The following is a 23,462-nucleotide window of genomic DNA, read 5'->3' as shown; positions in this document are numbered from 1 at the left end:
CACCTTGCCTGGACTACAGAATTGTGAGATCATAAAGTCATAAATGGGTGTTTCTTTAAGCCGCAACATTTGTGGTTATTTGTTACAGGAGCAAGAGGAAACAAATATACAAGTTTATCATTCTTTTTACTTTAAATAGACAGAAAAAAGATTATTTAATAGCCTTATCAAATGTAAAAATGTATATTTAGCTTTTGTTTTAGAAATAATGAATAGTTACTTCATATAGAAACTTTGGGATGCCAATGTATATAGCCTATGAGAAGTATGAACATCTAACTTTTCAGAGTAAAATACTTGTCTCTTTTTACTACATTTTATTTATAAAATATAATAATATTCCATGGACTTAGTTTGGCACCAACTTTCATATGTAATGCATTGTATGTAAACATATATGTTGTAATGTAGCTAATGGCTATTTTATTTGCTGAGAGATAAATTAATGGCATGCACTAAATTATTATTTGGCAAACTGGAGGAAAATTTATTATACATTTACATAACTACTAAAGGGATTATCCTCTTTCTTCCAATTGTTTTACATAAAGTATTCTCTTTCGTCAATTTCCATTTTACAGTTTTCTTGGGAAGAATTTTTATAGCTTGCTTTTGATTTTTACTTGATTTTTTGACAATGATTACAATTATGTCTGTTGTTTAAAAATTTTTTATAGATGTTAAATATAAGAGAATATACTATTCTGTAATTTTTAACATTGGTTTAAAGCAGCTAATAAATTAGTCCACCCCAGAAGGGAAATAGTCTAAATCCTTTTATTAGGCACTAAATGCATGCACAATTATAATTAAAATTTTACATGCTTCTGTAGAGACCATTTAAACCTTAAGATTGCAAAACTGTAATGTATTCTTTGTTCCAGAATGTTAATGCTGTTCTTAACTGCAAACTAATCAATGTGGTTATGTAAGCAACTTCCATACTCAGTCTTCCGTTTTGTTCTAAACATACTTTTTACCCCAACTGTCAGGCTATTTTAGATTATGCATATAACAGTCTTTCCTGATGCATCATTTATGTTTACACACATAAGAACAAAAGACTATATAAATACAGGTTGACAAAACAATCCTTTTTTGGTCCTGAAAAAAATTGTTTTCTGTTAAGATAAGGGATAAACTTTCTTTCAATTTTCTGTAAGCACAGAATGAGCACTACCTGATAAAATACACATTTTTATGCACCAAAGAAGATTCGTACAGCCAATTTTCTGCAAGATGTCCTTGCAAGGAAGACAGAAATACTATCTTATGTTAAAATTCTGTTTTTCTAGAAAAGTTGTAGAGGATCATTATTTTAATGTTTTTTATGAGGCATTGTAACTCCTTTAAGAAAAAGTTGATGTGATCAGGTGTTCTGGACATTTTGCTACAGTGAAAAGAAACAGCTTTGAATTCATAGGTATGCTGTTACCTCCAGATTTAATTGGCAATATTACCATTTCTCCCGTGGGCTGGCACAAATATGTGCCTCTTATAAAGATTGTGCAGAGATTTTCATGTTCCTCTTTTTTTTTCATCTGCTACCTTTCTCAGTGATTTCTATAAGACACCCAAAAGAAACTTGGCAAATACTAATAGAAAGCAATTTACGAAGGGAGGGGGGAAAGATAGGTTTGGGCTCTACCAAGGAGTATATGTACCTAATATTCAGTTACAAAAATCAATACTACTACTCTAATAATTTATGCATACATAATTACAGTGTTTCACAATTTGCAAAGTAATTAATATGTTTTGGAACAATTACTTTTCCATTAAACCAAAAAAAAAAAAAAAGGAAGTAGAACTGTTTAGCTGCCTGGGCTATTCCTGGTAGTGATGTTTATAAGTGATTTGTATATGCTCCCTTCTCCCTTTTCCTACATATTAGTAGATAATATATCGCATATTTAAGTTTGAATAATTATCTCCAGTATCAAAAGCAAACCAAATTATTACAAGGGTTAAAGAATCCCATGAAGATACTTGCACTTCATTTGTATAACATTGTAAAGTTTAGGAATTATTTCCTTCTAAGATCAGTGTGCTGGAAAGCAAATTAGAAAAGGTTTATAGGCTAGATGTTTTTCAGAGCCCATTTTCGAGGTGAGAAGATGGTATCTGAGAATAATTAAGTGACTTTTCCTGAGAAATCTTGACTAGAGAGTATTAGAAAAGGATGTTCTCCAATCCTTCCTGTTGAATAATTATTGCTTTTTCCACTATAATTTCCAAGTTATCTTAACTCTTTAGCAATATTTTTTTCAGAAAAGACTTCTAGTCATAGACTCATATATTTTTTAAGGAATTTAAAATAATGAAACTATCTTTTGTCTGATACAATAATCTTGAAAGATGACCATCAGAAATCATTTCTGATAATGGATACAATTTTAGAATTATTATAAAAAGCTTCTATTTAACATTGATACTCTAATATTTGGGGGGTTAGTTACAACCAGTTAAGTAACCACACTTAATAAAGGGAAAATAATTAATAATGAAAATGCAACCATTCCCTGTAGTTTTGCAGATTTGGATCTTGATAGTTTATCTGTAGCTAAAGAAAACTCAGAAGAGGATCCATATACAGGTGTGGCCATTAATGAGTAATGCTATTATTAAGGAAGGGTTTGATATATAATTTTTTAAATAGAATTTATTGTCAAATTGGTTTCCATACAACACCCAGTGCTCATCCCAACAAATGCCTTCCTCAATGCCCATCACCCATAGTCATTTCCAAAGCACTGACAAAATTGGTAAGAAAAACACTGTCGATTATATACATTGACAACTCTTTGAATATTTCTTTTCCTTGTTTTATTTGAATAACAAAAATTATATATCTACCTATACATATACATATATATGATTGAAATTAGATTTTTATGCAATGATTGTTTAATATTTATGTTGCCTTTATTTGGAAAATGTCTTTGGGAAAGTTTAAAAAGTTATATGTAAATGAACAACACAGAGTCTGTAAGAATATATTTTTAAATTTTTTAATGTTTATTTATTTTGAGAGAGAGACAGAGTGTGAGTGGGGGAGGAGCAGAGAGAGAGGGAGACACAGAATCCAAAGCAGGCTCCAGGCTCAGCACAGAGCCAGATGCGGGGTCCGAACCCACGAGTCATGAGATCATGACCTGAACCAAAGTCAGACGCTCAACCAACTGAGCCACCCAGGCACCCCCTGTAAGAATATTTTTTATTTTCGTTTTATTTGTTTTATTTGTTCTCATTTCTGAAGGAATAAAGAAAAGAATGCAGGTATTTCAAGGTAAATTCAGCAAAGATGGTATCTTCTGCTCTAGCATAGCTTCTTGGTTTTGAAGATTAGGATCCCTTAGAAAGATTAAACAATGATAGTTCTGTAGCCTTTAAAAGTCATAAGAGAGAAAAATATAATCCTCACTATTTGAAATGCTGATCAATAGACTAAAAAATAGATTTGCCTTGGAATTAATGTAAGAATATTATAAGAAGGCAGTTTTTACTTCAAAATGAGGGCAATTTTCTGGGGCGCCTGGGTGACTCAGTTGGTTAAGCATCCGACGTCAGCTTAGGTCATGATCTCGTGGTTCATGGGTTTGAGCCCCATGTAGGGGTCTGTGCTGACTGCTCAGAGCCTGGAGCCTGCCTTGGATTCTGTGTCTTCCTCTCTCTCTTCCCCTCCCCAACTTATGCTCTCTTTCCCTCTCTCCTTCTCTCTCTCTCTGTCTCTCAAAAACAAATTAACATTAACAAAACAAAATGTTTAAATGAGGGCAATTTTCTGCCAGAGCTATTCAGCAATGATATGGGCTTTCTTATAGGGTAATGTGTTTCCAATCATTGAAAATCCTCACTCGGTGGACAGTACACAGAAAAGTACATAGACTATACATTAAACTAAGTAGCTTCAAAGATTGTTTCCAATTTGAGATTATCTGAGGTCATAGGAATTCCTGATGCTGGGGGCACCTGGGTGGCTCAATGGGTTAAGTGTCCAACTTCAGCTCAGGTCATGATCTCACTCATGGTGTTGACCCCTATGTCAGGCTTTGTGCTGACAGCTTGGAGCCTAGAGCCTACTTCAGATTCTGTGTCTCCCTCTCTCTCTGCCCCTCTTCTGCTTATATTCTGTCTTTCTCAAAAATAAACATTATTTTTTTGGGGCGCCTGGGTGGCGCAGTCGGTTAAGCGTCCGACTTCAGCCAGGTCACGATCTCGCGGTCCGGGAGTTCGAGCCCCGCGTCAGGCTCTGGGCTGATGGCTCAGAGCCTGGAGCCTGTTTCCGATTCTGTGTCTCCCTCTCTCTCTGCCCCTCCCCCGTTCATGCTCTGTCTCTCTCTGTCCCAAAAATAAATAAACGTTGAAAAAAAAATTTAAAAAATAAAAAAAATAAAAAAATAAAAAAATAAACATTATTTTTTTAAAAAATAATTCTCCATGCTAGATAATGATATGAGAATTAGATCACATGACAGCAACATGTCTTTGGTGCTCTGTGAATCTGTGATTCCATGAGAAACATTTCCTTGTCTTGGGAATTGCTATTCCAGAGAGGAAAGGTGTGTATATTTCCTAACTCACACTCCTCCTTGACCTCATTTACTTCTCTTGTATTCTTATAATTTTGACTCCATTAAATTCTCCATTTTTTCTCTCTCGTCATAAAATATCTTATAATATCATATTTTCCTTCTCATTAAAAAGTACGTTCTTTAGGAGCCAGAGCTTTTATTTTTTAGTCTTAGTATTCTTTAGCATTGCGAATATACTAGGCAGAGAAAAAAAAAACACTCGATAAAATTTTGTTGACTACATAATCAGTAAAGAAAATAGGGAAGATACAGAAATGTGAATGTAGACAATACAACTAACAATAGGAGGCTAAAGTGAAGGGTAGGCACAGATATGGAATGGTAATGGCTGATGCGTATATAACACTTACTAAGTATCAGCTACTTCTCTAGGAGAAGTAAACATAATTTAATCCTGACTCTTAATCCTCACAACAATGCTATATAGTGGATACCATTTTTATCCCATTTACGCGCAATGAATCCAACTTTTTAATCACACAACCAGTGGATACCAAGGGTTGGAATTTAATCCTGACCATCTCTCCAAGTCAGTAGTAATATGTGACTCTCCATAATCACCATGCCACATCATGGAACTCAGATATATCAAAAAGAGGTGGAAACAAAGTTCAGGTGAGCATTTAAGAATCAAGGTGCACATGTGTTGCATAGTTCAAAGTAAGACAGGAAATCTAAACTAGATGAACAAAGAAGAAGCAGAAGGAGAACTTAGTCAAAGGATAGATAGCCCAGATAATATAATAGGACAAGAGACTGAGTACCTAATCCCAGACCTATTGTGACTAACGAAATGACTGTGTATGAGCCCCTCCAGCCTCAACATTCTCACCTGTAAAATAACAAGGTGTTATTTATCTCTTAATGAGTCTCTATCCCCTTTGAACTCTAACGTAGTATTCAAAGAGTTCAGAGAGCAACTTTGACACTGGGATTAAAAATTAAAAATTCAGGCAAGGAATGTAATCAAAAGCCAAGGTTTTAACTTGAAAGGGTTAGTCTTGACACCAGTATATCAGTGTAGTAACTTCAAGGTAGCTGATGTAAGAAGCCCTTGATAATTGGAAGAGATATGTCTCCCCGCCCTGCACTTCTAGAAGGTTTAAATTCTAGAGGCAGTAGAAAGGGAAAGAGGGAGAAGGAGAGGGAGAGGGAGAGGGAGAGGGAGAGGGAGAGGGAGAGAGAACAAGAGAGAGAGATTTGGATCCTAATAGTAGAACACTTTTTCCTGACCCTGACAATCTTTTAGGTTATTGGAAACCTGATATTTCTTAAAGGCATCAATCTATAAAATAAAGAGCCTAGAAATTATAATTTAAAAGATTGGGAATAGTTTCTTAGGTTTATGTAAGGGTTTTTAATGTAACTATTTTTTTTTTTACTTTCTCTTATGATATTTATTATTTTCCTGCGGCTGCCTTAACAAAGTATTGAAAGCTGAGTAGCTTAAAACAACAGAAATTTATTCTCTTATATCTCTCAAGGCTAAAAGTCTGAAATAAAGATGTCAGCAGATCCATACTCTCCTTGAAAATTCAAGAGAAGAATTCACCCTTGACTTTTCCAAATTCTGGTGGTTCCTAGCAATCCTTGGGATTCCTTGGCTAGTGACAGCATGACTTTTATCTCCACCCTCACATGGCCTTCTTCCCTCTGGATCACCTCTGTCTTTACGTGGTGTTCTCACTGTATGTCTGTTTCTGTCTTTTAGGATACCAGTAATTGGTTTAAGGACCACGCTAATCCAGTATAGTCTTATTTTAACTTTAGCTACTTACATCTGCAATGACCCTATTTCCAAACCTCACATGAGCTTTCAAGTGGATATGAAGTTTGAGGAGACCCTACTCAATCTGGTGGTGCATATCATGTAACTTCTGCTTCAATTCAGAATTTAGACCAAACATTTGCAATTTCATATCTATGTAATAAGCCTCAGCCAGAGGATGTAGCCAATTCTCAGGCTCACCTTTCAGTTTTTCATTTATTTGATAGTTTGAGTCTCCTAATAATTCATCTTTTTAACCAATAACATTTTAGATGGACAATGAATTCTATAGCCTCTGGTGATTTGGAACCAAGCCGGAGATTATGTGGTGGTCTGGCAAAGGATTAACCTTTCCAATATAATGCTTAAAAAAGCAGTTAGGAGGTTCTTCTAAGTGGGGTGCCTGGGTGGCTCAGTCAGTTTAGCATCCAACTCTTGATTTTGGCTCAGGTCATGATCCCAGGGTTGTGTGATCTAGCGCCCGTCAGCCCGCTGAACACTGGGCTTGGAGCCTACTTGAGATTCTCTCTCTCCTTCTGCCCCTCTCTCTGGCTAGTGCACGCGCTCTCTCTCTTTCTAAAAATTTTTAAAAATTAAAACAAATAATACTCATAAAAGAAAAGAAAGTTATTCTAACTGACCTCTGATCACAAAGTGCAAGATGGTAAAACATAAGTTTTAACTCAGTAGACGTGCATAACAGTGGTTTCTATGAGTTAACCATAGTAGTGTACCATGTATATAGTGTACTACTACATTGGGAGTAGCTGCTGATGAAGTAAACAATGTTAAAGTTTATGTTAAAGTTATTTGAACATTAATAAAATATTTACTACAATTTAATACTCATAATTTTAACTACATCAATAACTAACATATGATAATTGAATAGATTTACTTACATTATTTTGACCTAATATTACCATTAATTGTTAACTGACTTTCAGAATTATGTCAAAAAATTAATTTCTACTGGAACTTCAAATCAATTACTAATTATTGATATATAACCAATAATAAGCTAAGGGAAGACAATAATATAATTAAGGGAGAGAAGAAAATTAATATTAGAAAATATTTGTATCACATTCATGAAATAATTAAATAAAAATGGTGAGGAAATTCTGTTCAAAATAAAAAAAATATAATTTTTATAGTTAGCCAAATTATTTAAATATTATGAAGTAGAAAAAGTAGATACTAAAATTAAGTCTTGCTCTAATTAATTAAGATTATTTGTGTCTTATGTAGTGGCAACTTAAGTTTGGTGCTAAAATCTTCTTTATAATAAATGTTTCAATCTATGTGTAAAAGTTGTGTGTATATATTACTATTTAATGGAGAGACTGTCAAATCTTTAAAATAAGTGTATTCCATTATATGGTCTAAAGTAAACTTTCAATATTATTTCTCTCTCATTCTCAATGAAATTGACATTCCAAATATGGCAATTTATACCATATTACCTGCTATTATGTCTTTGTTTATATGCTTTCCTCTAGTTGTAATACTATATCTTTCCATTTCCCATTTTCTAGTTTACACTCCTAGCTATATTCTAGGCCCATTTGAGAAACCTGCTTGACAAGTCATTTTCTAAGCACTGCATGTTTTATAGGTGTCTCATGTGTGGTATGCTTTTTGATGCACATCCATTTTGTTCTCCTTACTACAGTTATCTGGGACCATATGTTATGTGTTGAGTAAATCCATATAGAATGAATTATTGAATAAGTTTAAAGTAAAGTTATTGCACAAAAGGTAAATAGGCCAAAGAATTTTTATGCCTTTCATTACTTGATCTTCTCTGACAAGGAGTTAGCTAAGGTGCACAAGCAATGTATGGAAACTAGTGTGAATTTATATTCTTTTCTTCTTCAGTGAATAGAACATAATGAAATCAAAACAATTACCAGAAGCTAGAATAAGCAAAAACAAAAACAAAACCAAAAAAACAAAAAACAAAATACCAGGAAACTATTAGGCAGTGTATCATGAAGAGGGGACTTGATGGAGAAAACAAAAAAAGAGCAAAGAGAACTTCAGAACTCTAAAATATGTAAAGGAAAAATAATAAACAACATACTATACAGTGTGACAGATCCAATAATATCTGCTACTAGCTCTTAATGTCCAGTTTATTTATTGCAGTTTTTTCAAACCTGGCTTGTTCCCAAAAATGTAGTATGCCTTGCAAAGACATAAAATTATAAAAATATACTCTAAATCAGATTCAGGAATAAAAGAAAAAAATTCTGCTGTAGTGATGTTAAATGACACCTATTGGAGCATCTGAAAAAGAAATCAAACTATAAAAGGCTATAGCCTTCCTATGAGATAGATTACAATTTAACTCTAAGTTTTCTAAAGGTGAAATAAAAAGAGAAATCTGATCAATTTCATAATTTACAACATCCATAGTAAAAGCAAACCAATTTACTCAGGGAAGTGCAATTATTCCTGCTACTAAAACCTGTAGGAAATTTCTCCCAAGGGTCATCATAAAGAGGCACTGTAAAATATAACAAAATATGCCTTAAACAATGTCTTTGATAGACACCACTAAGAGTTTCATAGAACTGCTTTTTTATGGCACCCTTTACTGTATACTGCTGGTTTAGCTATACAATTCTGTGTGTAGTTTAATAGAGGCATAGATTTTTCAGTAACTCGAAAAATAGATGGACAAAAACATCTTTCAAAGATTTCAAAGACATCTTGATCTCACTTTTTATCAAGTTCTTTAGAGAAACTTGGTGGCACTATTTCTCAGAACACTCTATTGGTTACTTCAGTAAATAGTTATTGGACATCAATAATTTACATAGTACTACATTAGGCACAGAGGAAACACCGGGGACAAAAATTTGCAGGAAATCAGCTATTCTGTGATGTCAATTAAATGTATATAAATATGAAAAATGACCTGAATGAAAGTAAAAGTTGACATTCTTTTGTGACAGCTGAAGGCATTTCAAGCCTTGGATTCAGTTCCAAGGATATATTCTTAATATAGGTTAGGTCTGACTTAGAAAATGTGTTTGGATTTGCTCTGACATACACGGTAATGGGCACTTGCTGAACCTCCTACTCAGCTTTAGGATAATCATAATGCCTTTTGGGGAAGAGATCTAGTCCCATCTCTTTTATATTTTTTTCTATAATAGGCATGTATTGAGATTTCTACCAAAACTGTGATTTGAGAATCCTTACTTATATCTTTGTTGGAGTTGAGACACGGAGGAAGGTGGAACAGAAGAAGCAACCAGTCAGATATGTCTTCCCTAACCATACATCAGCCCCTGAAGCCTGTCTGCTAAAATACAAATTTTTTGACAAGTCGTTTTAAAAATGTGTTTGAAAAAACTGCACTGTTCTGTACTAATTCCAAGATTTTATTCTTCTCTACAAAGATCATCAACACAGCAATTCAATAAATATATACTATTCACCTGCTTTGTTCCAGGATCTAGATATACAAGGTTAATTGTCAAGGTGTTTGTCTCAAGGAGCTTCCAGTTTGTGATGAGACCCCCTAAGTACACTGAAAATTAGGCCACAGTTTGGTAACTGCTGTCTCAAATATAAATACCATGCACTGCAGAGGCATGATGGATGGGGCAGCCAGATCAAATGCAAGCAGACAGAGGGCTCGAGAAGCCCATATATAGCAAGTAGATTTGGAATTGAGTCTTGAAAATGACAGAAATTAGGAAAACAACATGGGTGAAAAGTCATTTTAAAGCGATAGAGGGAGAGAGGGAGGACATGTCAATCAGGATGGAAATTGAAAGAAGAGTAAGTAATTTTTGTGACTGGAACACAAATAAGGTGAAGCCGTGTAGGCTTAGAACAGGAGGTCAGACCAGAAAAAACTAGTGTGGTTAGCCAAGAGATTTGAACCAAAAAACAAAAGTAGACCAAACAAAACCAAGCAAAACTTCAGAGTAATGACATACATTTTATGTTTTAGACAGATTCTATCATTATTATAGGGGCTGCAGTAAAGAAGCTAAGAATAGAGTCAGGCAGAGTAATTAGAAGGTTATGGCAGCAATCTGGAAGAAAATAAATGGGGATCTAAATTAAGCCAGAGAAATTGTGATGAGAGGAGGGAGGCATGAGAGATAATAAAAGGGTGGAACATACATGCTTTTGTGACTTCTCTGGCCTATTTGTGCTATATTTGTTTTTTTGTTTTGGGGGAGTTTTTTTTGTTTGTTTTGGGTTTTTTTTTTTGCTTCTAAATAAACAATGATGCATCTTATAGTGTCATTTACTCTCTATGTAGTTTCATTCTCACTTTCTGATTCATGAATAGGTAGTCAAGCTTTAAAAAATCTGAAATGCTATTCTCTTCGTATTCACCAAATCTTACATAGCAGGTCCACTTGAAACTTGAACATTTAATCACTTAGTACATTCTGCCTGCATAACAAAGCTCAACATTATAATCCTCCAGTTATTACAAGATCTGTGCTGTCTCTGATACATTTACACTTCAATTACAATTACAATGCTTTCATTTTAACAGCTTCTAGTTTCTGAAGGATTAAGTCTCAAGGATTATGTTATAATGAGAACAAAGGTTATTGACGACTTTTCTCATTTCTTTCTGAGATGCTTTGCTAGCTAAATCAAAGTGAAGCCAAATTTATGCCAAGATGTTTTCTCCCTGCAGGAAAACATAATGGAAGTTATGAGAAATCAAGAGTTTTTACTGCTTCCAGCTGAGGAGCTCCATAAACTCCTGGCCAGCGATGATGTAAATGTCCCTGATGAAGAAACCATCTTCCATGCATTAATGATGTGGGTCAAGTATGACATGCAGAGGAGATGCAACGACTTGAGTATGCTTCTTGCCTTTATAAGACTGCCACTGCTTCCGCCACAGGTAATTGCATGTGATGCTGATTAATGGCTACTATGTGTTGAAAAATCCTACGTTAAAAGTAACATCAAAATATAAATAAAAGGGGGGCGCCTGGGTGGCGCAGTTGGTTAAGCGTCCGACTTCAGCCAGGTCACGATCTCGCAGTCCGTGAGTTCGAGCCCCGCGTCGGGCTCTGGGCTGGTGGCTCAGAGCCTGGAGCCTGTTTCCGATTCTGTGTCTCCTTCTCTCTCTGCCCCTCCCCCGTTCATGCTCTGTCTCTCTCTGTCCCAAAAATAAATAAACGTTGAAAAAAAATTAAAAAAAAAATAAATATAAATAAAAGGATAATAACAACTTAAAAATAGAAAATAATACCCATAAAGCATTTGGTAACATAGTCATGTTCAATTAATATGCATATAGTAAATGCGTGCACACGCGTGCACACACACACACACACACACACACACACACTTGAAGGCAGAAAGTCCAACCATTTCCCAAACTAAGTTTTATGCCCCTCCATTACCATTTTCTTACAACTGTTCAATTATTAAAGAAAAAGGAGCATCACACCCCATTCATTATTATTCCTCACAATTTTGTTTTTACTTTTAATCAAATACTCTTTTCAGGAAAATTTGGTGATGGAAAATGATGATGATAGGTCTGAATTCCGTCTCTGCCACATATTGACTCATGTTCATATAACTATGAGAATGTCACTTAATGTCTCTGATATTCAATTCCTTTATATATAGAATAAAATTGTGCTATCACACAAAAATTGTGAGAGGATCAAATTAGATAAATAGTATCTAGAACATGTTTAAAACTTTGCAATTAATTCTCTGGTTCCCTATTTTGACAATCTATCCATCTGCCTATCTTCTATATAATTTATTTATCTAGCCTAAGGTGTAATAATATGATCATTTTCTGATGAAAATACATCCTTGAAGTATATTTTAAGGCTCAATGCATGAGATATCAAACCTCTATAGATGGATAAGACATATACTGACTGGGTACATACTTATGAAACAACAGCCTTTGGCAGTTGGGATTGTGAAATCTTTAATAATTGGAGCTAAGGAGAATCCATACACCAAGTGAACCAACCACCTCCTTTGATTGATGAGTTATGTAAGACACAGGTGAATTGATAAGAACAAGTTTATTCAGTTCGTAAGAAGAAGAGTATTTTTCTCTGATTTGGAGTCTTGTGCTTTAAACTAATTTGTAATGTTGCAAAATTATCTATGTGCAGCAATGTTAACATGGGGTTTCTGTCTTCTCAGGCTATCCAAAATAAGCTTGAAGGTAGCTCTTACCTCCGCAATGTTAGATAAAATTGTGTTGTGTATACATTTCTTTTCTGGTGGCTGTGGGGGGGCTGTAACATTCACCTGATCCTTCTTTTGGATCCATACAACCCTCAACACTTTCACTAATACATATATTACTAAGAATGTAATACAGGGAATTAGGGCACTGGGAAAGAATGACAGGCCAAATATAACATGCTAATACGTGAAGTGAGAGTTATGGTCGTATATTAAGATTGGAAAGTTAAAAAAAAAACACTGTGTCAAAATTGGGATAACAAATCAAACTTAATACAGTAATAATTGTTTTTCATCTGGCTGCTGAAATGAATAAAGTAATAAAAACAGAGAAAAAGAATTTATGGAAATCCTGCCTAAGCAAATTATACAAGATTATCCTAATACCAGGATTTTAAAAGGGAGACAAATGCATTTAGGTAACTAAACAAAGAATAAACTGTGAAGCCAAGCACTGGATTTGTCTGCATCTTCCATCCTAGGTTCTGACGTAAGATATTCTTTGAAGCCTGGGGATCTTCTCTCAGGATAGAAATGGCCAATGATCACTATTAGCCAAAAATATCATACTCATCTGTCATCAAAAATGGGAGATGCTTTTACCTATACATCTATCTATACTATTCCATCAGAATAGACATGTACATCCTATTAGCTTATTTGTTCCTAAGGCTACACATTAAAACTATAGTTTTAATTATTATTGGTGCAGCTGATTCATCTTAATAAATTAAACTATTTATTAACATTAGTAATTAAGATATATATTTTTGATGTAACTCGCTAGTAAAAGACTTTTAAGTATACTCTTATTACAGTGTCTAATAGGTATAAATATAGCATATACCTATTCTCTATTCCTCGTTTCTCAAACTAGGGCCATTCTAAACTAACTTTATATATAATTTCAAGATAGATGTGCAAGAAGAAAGAGTAAAACACATTTTCTTTTCATAAAATGTTTCTGGATACAGGAGGAGCTATCACTTCTTTTTTTTTTTAATTTATTTATTTTTTTTATGAAATTTATTGACAAATTGGTTTCCATACAACACCCAGTGCTCATCCCAAAAGGTGCCCTCCTCAATACCCATCACCCACCCTCTCCTCCCTCCCACCCCCCATCAACCCTCAGTTTGTTCTCAGTTTTTAACAGTCTCTTATGCTTTGGCTCTCTCCCATTCTAACCTCTTTTTTTTTTTTCCTTCCCCTCCCCCAGGAGCTATCACTTCTTAACTAACAGAATTACATGTCATGATAAGCACTTTCCATATATTTCTAACCTTCAATACACAACTGCAAGGTAGATGTTATTAATTATATTGTACAGAGGGAAAACAGGTTGAAAGAGGTTAAGTGACCTTGTCAAAGGCCATAGAGCTAGTGAGAAATCCAGACTTCTTACAAACCTGAGCTGTGATGTAGTTCTACTGAGTGTACGTTGCTTCTTTGTTTGCTTTCAAAAATGGAAGACCATAAAAAATCGCCTGAATACAGCAGTTTTGAATATTCCTACAAAAAGACTGGTGAAGGAAGAAGAGCAGGGGAATAGGAAATAACATGCTTTTATTTCTTTCTTTAGTTACCAAAAATAATACACTTCATCTCATTTAATTTCTTCATTATCCCATGTAGTAAATATTATTATTACCATTTGACAAATGAAGAAATTGAGAATGGGAATGATAGCTGTCTTCCTATGGAGTTGTAGAGGTCAGATTGTGCTCTGGATGTATCTGATTATTCCACTGAGGAGAAATGAGTGTAGTATTTTTCTGTTGGCTTCATATTTAACTCAATCTCCGACAGAGGTTAAAAAAAAAGAGTTTAATCAAATCTAGGATTTTCTAGCCTTTTACATGATCTTTCAAAGAAACTAAGCATCTTAGGGTCTTTAAGAAAAGCCATTATGATGATCAGGAAACATTTTTTCTTGATCCTGGAGCCATTAAATGTATGTTCACACCTATTATGTATTGCTTATACACCAACACTCTCCTCTCTTCCCTCCTCCCTCTCTCTCAATATATATGTTTATTATATATATATATATGTATATATATATATGTTTATTATATACGTAATTTACATATCTATTAAAGATTAAATATATGTGCTTATTATATACATAACCCTTTATTTAATCTTTAATAGTTATATAAAATGCAATATTACATTTTATTATTTTTTTTTAATTTTTTTTTCAACGTTTATTTATTTTTGGGACAGAGAGAGACAGAGCATGAACGGGGGAGGGGCAGAGAGAGAGGGAGACACAGTTCGGAAACTGGCTCCAGGCTCTGAGCCATCAGCCCAGAGCCCGACGCGGGTCTCGAACTCCCGGACCGCGAGATCGTGACCTGGCTGAAGTCGGGAGCTTAACCGACTGCGCCACCCAGGCGCCCCTGCAATATTACATTTTAAAGTACTAGCAATATTTAAAAGAAGGAAAATCTCCATTTTTCTTGTGAGGTAAGAATTTATTTTCAAAGGGAAAGAGTACATGGGCTAATTTTTTAAGGAGACCTGAGAGAAGAATTTGTACGATAATTCCTGTGATGTAAATGACAGGTTTCAGGTAAGTGAGAGAACGATGCTCGGAAGACCTGCTGGGAGCTACATATAATATTGTGAAGCAAAACACAACAAGTACTGACCAAGGCAAGAGTAGAAAACCAAGATTTAGAGATGTCTAAAACAAAAAGAAATAAATATAGAAAAAAATATATGCTTCTGGGATAAAGCTAAACTAAATAACTGGGAGTATTTTTACAGCCTTGACTTTCTAGTTTCTATTTAGTAAGTGCATGGAAAAATTTCTAGAGCTTAAACAAAAAGTAAAAATAAAGACATTGAGAGAGACTTCATCAACAAAGAAAACATGTTAAAAGATTGACTGCTGTCAAAGAATAAATCTAGATTATTACTACACTAATAGTCTTCTCTTATGCTTGTGAGCCAATTGACCAACCTGCCTTAGGTGGATTTCAATTTAATTATTTATCACAATCTGCATTCTCATAGATATTTTTCCATCATGTGTATCTGTGTTTAGTTATTTCTTAAGTTCACAAGAGAAAATCTGTTCTGATAGTCTCTTTTATTTATAAATTAATGTATGTTATTATAAAGTATAAATTATGTTAATTTGGTGTACAAATATATAATAAAGATATAAATTTTGGTAGACAAATTTTGGTATGGATTTTAGTTAAGCACAGTGGTAGACACCATGAGCTTCAGAAGAGAATAAAAGAAGAGACATAAAAAGACTCAGAAGTGAAATGTCTATTTTATCTTGTATTGAAATATAATAGTTATTGCTGAAATAAATTCAGTTGGCTTTGCTATAGAAAGGAACTGAGGAAAAGGCAAAATGAAAGAAATCCATAATTGAGTTATAGTCTAATAGTGAGTGACTTCTATTATCTTTTAACATTATATTTTAAAAAAGGGAGAAGTAGAATTTTCCATAAGAGTTTCTATATTTTTCTGGACTGCCCAGAGGTTTAAAAATTTCAACAGAATTGGAAAAAGTATGGAAATTTCATTTTAGAGAGTGAATGTGTATGTGTTGTGCGTGTATGCATTGATTTACTTTTTTTTCTATATTTTCTTTTATAAAGATGCAACAAAAGAATATGTTCCTATGCAATAACATGTTTTAACACTATGAAACTATTGTTTCCACTCGTTTTAACTGATTTCATAAGATATAAACTTGTAATACGTACATAAATATTTATTTCTTATATACCTGTTTTAAAAGTACAAAAACTATCCAATTTTTGGTGTGTTCCTTTCTAATGATTGGTTTGGAAATTTAAATCATGTTATTCCAAAAATGAAAGGATTGCAATTCTATATATAGTCAAGTCAAAATATCTTCCAAAAAACTCAGTTTTATCACAGTCAGAGATTATTTAGAAGGTTAGACATATACAAATAAACTATGTTTCCTATTTGGAATTGGTATTGTTTCTCTTTTGAGATGACAAGGATAAAGATTTCTTATAACTTACTAACCAGACACCTACTGACTTTTAAAAGAAATATGTAGCTGTGTGTGTGTGTGTGTGTGTGTGTGTGTGTGTGTGTGTGTTTATGTACATAAACACTTTTGGTAGCAAAATGTGAAAGAAAAAAAAAACATATGAAATGGAATAACAAATGATTGCCTAAGATTAGAAGAAAATGGCTTATTTTAATAATAAAAAATAACAAAATAACAAGGAAACCAAAAGTGTATCTTAAGGAAACAGATACTACTTCTATTTTATAAGAATACATATTTCTATGCAAAGCTGTAATTAATTTATTCCAAAAGATTCTTTATGTAATAATAGCAATCTGAGAAGGGAGAGGTCATCAACATTTTTTACTCCATTGGAAATGTGACAGTTGATCAGATACCAGTGATATAGATTCTGCTGTCTATAAAAATTATAGCCACCACTAAAAATCCTAATGAAAAGCAAGCAGAGTGACAAAGAACAAATCAATATAACAAGAGCATTCATAAATCACAATGTAAGATATACCGAGTAGATTATACTCCTGAGTAATTTATATGTTTTGTTTGGTTTTACTTCTCCAAAGGAAGCATTGATAAACCACCTGATAATTCCAACAATTCTCCAAGTTTGTCAGCATAAATGTTCAGTATTTAGTGTATTATATATCTTACTTTTACAAAGGAAAAGAAAAGAAAAAAACTTTTAACTCTTACAAAGGAGTAAGGCAAAAGGAATTAATCAAACACATTAACAATGCATTTCCGGTCTTTGTTACTCTTCAATTTGTTTTTGTTCTATTTTGTTTGGGTTTTTTTTTCTCTCTCTCTCTCTCTCTGATCTGCTTGCTGTCTGATTAATTAATGATTATACCAGACATCATCAAAGAAATAGTCTTCTCCACAAAACTAGACTGTAATAGTTTTTAAAAGTGTAGAATAATGTTATTCTCTGAAAGAAACTGTTAAAAAACAGTGTTTTTAAAACAGAAATGCTCAGACAATATATGCCTCTAAAATCTTACCGGAAATACCATTTAGTTTCATGATCATCTATCACATGATGGCATTCACGGTTCAAGTTATAATATTAAGAAAATACAATAATTTTTTATTTCATCACTTTTTGTAAGTGAGTTATAATGTAAAAACAACAACAACAACAAAAGATATGCACAAGCACAGACTCAAACTTACACACATTACTCTTTTTGGTCACAAGGGTAGAGAAATTGGAACCTAATCTGAAAGACTATTTTTTTGTTACAGTGCTGAAAGCCTCTGTGCTTTTGTCAAGGGCTGATCTCAATGCTTGTGGTTTGTATCCCATCTTTATTGCCATTGAAATTTCACTACTTCAGTGACCCCTTTTATATTTTATATTATTAATTTGTTCCGTATCAGATCATTGGTATTAACTCATGTAGATTTGTTGTTTCGCATATATTAAACAAAACTCCTCATATTCCTACCTACAGTTTCAATTCTGTTTCCTTTTCAAGCAAAATATGTAATTATTATTTATAGTTGTAATAAATCTAATCATTAATAATCATCATTCTCTCTTCAATCCACTGTAATCAATCCTTTGAACAATTTAAAATCACCGCAAACCTCCATGCTGTAATATTCTGCCTATTTCATTTGTTTCTATCTTATACTTGGCTTCCCAGCGACGTTTGACAGAATTGATCTGGCCACTCTTACCCAAATGTTATTCCTAATTTTTTTGTACTCTGTGATGTTGCAATGCCCCAGGACACCATGTGCTCTGCATAAACAATAATATTTACTTCTGTACTTTTAAATACTTTATAGGAGTCAATTGTAAGTTCCAAATTTATATATTTAGCTCTAAACTTTTCCTGAGAGATAGATTCAAATACCTGGTTAACTACTTGATATCTCTAATTAGATATCCAAGAGCCATCCAAAACTTCACATACTGGAAGAATTGAAGATCCCAAGACTTTCCCCCTGCTCCCGTACTCTCAGTAAATAGCACTACCAACCATCTAGTTGCTTAGGCTTAAATTCTAGCATCACTTTTAATTCTTAACTTTGCATTGAATTTAACATTCAGTTCTTTAGGAAGTCCTTTTTGACTGTATTCTAAGCTATATCCTTAGTCTGTTCTTTTTTTTTTTTTTTTTTTTTTTGGCCTCGCTACAGCCCCATCCTAAAATAAGCCACCACCATCCTTCTCCTGCACAATTGGAATAGTATCCTACCTGTTACTCGAACTTTTATGCTTAACTATGGCAGTAATTTCCAACAACAGAACTCTTGAAGTGTGAATACATTAATCTCAAATTTAAGATTTATACTCTTAGGACAAAATGCTAATATCCTTGCCCTGCAAAGTCTACATCGTCTATTTCATGATTACAAACTCCCTGACCCAATCTCTCCCCAGCACTTAGTATACTCTAGGTACACTGATATTCCTTCTGTTTCTGGCACAGGTCAAGTTTATTTCTTCTATAGCATATCTGTGCCAGCTGATGCTGGGGGCTAGAAGCAGTGGCTTGCCAGTGGAAGAGGATGGTGATGATAGGAATATCTTCTCAGGTGCAAGCAATGAAAGGGGAGGCATAGTTTGTAGATTATTAAAGACAATAATAAAATGGCCAAAAATCAGCCCACTTTTGTTATTACTAGACCTTGACAATTCTTTAAAATGCCATTAATAACATACTCCTACCTGCTGGGATAAACTGCCCACCACACCCCTTTTCTGAACATCTACTGCCTAGAAGATGTTTACATTCATCATAGCATGGCTGACTCTTTCTAATTAATCACATGCCACATCAAATGTGTCCTGTTCTTAGCACTTTCACCTACTATTTTCTTGAGTTTTAATCTGTTTTTATCTCTTTCCTTATAAATATATTTTTCAGAAAACCAGACTTGAAGCTCTTGTTCACAAAATTCCTGGCATAATGAGTACTCAAAAAGTATTCATCCAGTCAACAAATGAAAACATTTTCTAGGTCTTAGGAATTGTAGTTTCATTTAACCGTATGTTGATATATGACTTATCTGAAATGAGAGAGAAATCTACAATAGTGTGTTATGATGGAGCTAACAGTGGCTACTAAGGATGAAGTCAAAGAGCACATTGATTCAGACTTTACTGAAAATCCTTTATTGAATGGACAATAGGAAAGCAAATTAAATAGGATATGCTCCCTCATCTCTTTGCTTTATTAGATATATCCATAGAACATAAATTCATTAGAATTCCTCTGATTTAATGATACATTTAAAAATAAGTTGGCTATAAGAAAAAAATGTCCCATTTTCATTGCTAGCATAATATATCAGAAAACAAAGTCCATTCCATGGGGAAAAAAAAACCCTTGAACTTCAGTTAGTTCATAAGCATTTTTGTACATATTAAATAATATACATAACATTTACCAAGAGGCCACACAGTGTGAGAACAATTATTTTCCTCAATTAAACATTAAAGAAGAATTTCATTTTTTATTCATGCCTATTTTATATAACAATGATAAAATTAAAGGACATAATAATTTGTAAGAGGACTAACAAAAATTGTGGAATGTTTGGAATGAAGCAAAAGCCATTTAAATCATTAAAATATTTCTAGCTATTTTAATTTAGGATTTAGGGAACTCAGTTAACTCATGAAGCTACTTTAATATTTTAGTAACTGAAGTTTATAGAAATAAAATCTGAAGATTAAAATATGATCCTTAAACTAAAGAATACTCTTAATTTGGGGGCAAATATCATAGGTAAAGCTGTAGTAGAGGAAATTACCTTGATCCAATTATAAGATTATTTTATTTTGATCAGTAATTTATTTGGGATATAGATAAAATACATATATTCCTGCATCCCCTGTCCACACTGCTATTTTTATAAAATATTTTTGCTTGTTACTCTTTGAGGAAAAGCAAGGCAGCCTGTGTGGCTGAAACAGAGTCATCCAGGGAGTGAGTTGTTGGAGGAATTTAGAGAAGGTGAAGATCGAAATCATTGAATGACTTGTAAGCAATTGCAAGGACTTTGGTACTTCCTTCGAGTGTGATGGAAGCCATTGCAGAGTTTTAAGCAGAAAAGAACTTTATCTCATGTACACAGTTGAATGGACTATCTAGTTGCTGTGTAGAGAGTATACTACAGGGAAACAAGAGTAGAAAATGGAAACCAGTTAGGAGGTGATAGCAATAGCAGAGGTGAGATATTTGAGAAGTCACATAAGAGTAATAAGGTAGTAACAATGAAGATAGTGAGAAGTGTTCTCATTCTAGTTATATTTGTAAGTACAGCTGTTTATATGGGAGAATAAGAGATAAGAGAGGAATCAGAAATGATCCCAGGTTTTTTGGCTTGAGCCCCAATGAGGAAGGTATTATGGAATACTGACTTTAAGATTTCTATTAAGCCTTTACGTGGAAATGTTGAATAGGCAGTTGAATGCATCATTTAGTTGTGGAGGTACACTAGGAGATATAAATTAGGAAACCGTTGGCATATAGATATAATTTAAAGCCATGATATGAGATAGTATTACCTAAGAAGTCAGAATAGATAAATAAGTACAGAGAACTCAGAATCACGTTCTGGGCATCGAAACATTACAAAATTAGAGATAGAAAGAACCTGGTAACTGAAATCAAGACACTAGTCAAATAGTATATAAACCAAGGGAGCTTGCTGGCAGAAATTTCATAAAATAAACCATCAGAGAGGACTGAGTGATAACCTGTACCAAATGCTGCTGAGAGATCAAATAGAATGATGTACGTTAATTGATTTTTAAGGATATGAAAGTCATTGGTAACTTTGACAAGATTAATTTCTGTGGAATAGAGCTAAGCAAATGTGGGAAAACTAGCATTTAAAATAGTAAATACATAGGATGTTCAAAACTGCAAAACTGAACAAAAAAAAATAGTCTGTAAGTGGCTGGGTTTATCAGCCAGGATGCAATGAAGAGAAACAAAAACAAAGTGAAATTTTAACATGGAAAATTTATTTAAAAAATCACTAAGTATACCAAGGATTTGGAGTAAGGAAGCATTAGAAACTAAAAAGCTAAAGGAACTCTAAAGAATATAGAAATAGCAGATTTCTGAGGTATACTTCAGAGACATTGCTGTTTTAGGTCTAGACCACTACAATAAAGTGAGTATCAGTAAAGTGAGTCCAATGAATTTTTTGGCTTCCCAGTGTATATAAAAGTTATGTTTACATTTATAAAAGTATAGCCCATTAAGTGTGCAATAGAATTATGTCTAAGAAAAACAATGTACATACTTATTTTAGAAAAAACTTTACTAATAAAAAAATGATAACCTTCATTTGAGCTTTCAGTGAGTCATGTTCTTTTTGATGGTAGAGAGTCTTGCCTCCATGTTGATAGCTGCTGACTGATCAGGGTGGTAGTTGCTGAAGGCTGGGGTGACTGGGGCAATTTCTTGAAACAAGACAACAATGAAGTTTACTGTGTTGATTGACTTTCCCTTTCACAAATGATTTCTCTGCAGCAAGCAATGATGCCTGATAGCATTTTACTCACAGAGATTTCTTTCAAAACTGGAGTCAATCCTCTGAAACCCTGCCACTGCTTTATCCACAAAGTTAATGTAATATTCCAAATTCTTTATTTTAACAGTCTCCACAGCATCTTCACCAGGAGTAGATTCCATCTCAAGAAACCACTTTGTTCATCCATAAGAATAACCACTCATCCATTCAAGTTTTATTGTGACCTTTCAGAAATTCAGTCACATCTTCAGGCTCTACTTCTAGTTCTAGTTCTAGTTCTATTGCTATTTCCACCACATCTTTAGTTACTTCCTCCAGTGAAGTCTTAAACCTTTAATTTGTAATAAACACAATATCTGCAAAGCACAGTAAATCAAAGTCCTATAAAACAAGGTATTCTTGTATAAGGAGTAGCTACTTACTGCCTTGGGGCTGAGACAGAGCACCCACAGAAGCACCCCACCTGAGATTCAGACCTCCTTGAAGACAGTGCAGCCATGGCTAACTAAATGGCAGACAAGTCATTGTGCTGTAGCAGTGGTAGAATTTTCTAGAAATCTGTCTTTTAGAACTTACTAGAAATCTTCCCTCTAGGTATCCCAAAAGAGACACCCTGCTACAAAATCACCTGGGGAGACTTCTGGGATAATTTTCTAGGTTCTCCTGGCCATCAGACTCTGCCAGAGGCAAGCACTAGAGAAACTGCATTCATTGCAGAAATCTGGTGAATAGGCATACTCAAACCAGGAAGCAAAATCTTTCTCCCTAGTGTCTCTCCAGTGTCCTCTACTGACAATGCTTACCATAGTGCTAGCTGGCAAAGAAAAAAAAAAAACAAAACAAAACCTTAACGGGCCATTTCATCATCCATTTTCACAAAACAGTTGAAAAAGATCATTTTGGAGCTGAGGGTCAATAAATTGATAAAGAAAACAAACAAAATATATTGATAAACACCAAACTGAAGGAGAGGAATCAGGCATGTTTACATACTCACAGGTGTGATTCTGAAGACAGGAAATTTGATGATGTAAGACAGAGGGAAGAACTGTTGTAATATTTTATCTAAATGTGCTAGGGTAGGTAGGATTTCATGCATAAGTGGGTAGATTGACTTTAGAAAAGAGGATTGGAAATTATCTATGTGAACAGGAGAAAAGCAAAAACATGTGCATGCAAGTTTTGGTAGTTGAATAGATGCAGTGGTATAAATGAGTGTTTATTTGATATTTTTGAGTTCAACGTTAATTCAGTGTTTGTTCATGGAAAGTTTAATTTCATTGGACCTCAGTTTTCACTTCAGGACAAGAAGATAGAAATATTTTTTTCTGTCAGTAACATG

The 23,462-nt window shown here is 33.8% G+C and overlaps 1 protein-coding gene across 2 annotated transcripts in view; it reads left to right on the top strand.

Moving 5' to 3' along the window:
* KLHL1 (kelch like family member 1) overlaps positions 1-23,462 on the top strand; it is a 360,434-nt gene that overhangs the window by 201,658 nt on the left and 135,314 nt on the right. For both annotated transcript variants that reach the window (XM_047864918.1, XM_047864911.1), the window contains one exon: positions 11,045-11,257. In XM_047864918.1, coding sequence (XP_047720874.1) covers positions 11,045-11,257 — 213 coding nt within the window. The remainder of the gene's footprint in view (positions 1-11,044; positions 11,258-23,462) is intronic.

The sequence above is a fragment of the Prionailurus viverrinus genome, chromosome A1 (assembly GCF_022837055.1).
Source record: "Prionailurus viverrinus isolate Anna chromosome A1, UM_Priviv_1.0, whole genome shotgun sequence".
Taxonomy (NCBI): domain Eukaryota; kingdom Metazoa; phylum Chordata; class Mammalia; order Carnivora; family Felidae; genus Prionailurus; species Prionailurus viverrinus.
Note: the sequence above shows the minus strand (reverse complement) of the source record. Positions and strands in the feature narration are given on the sequence as shown.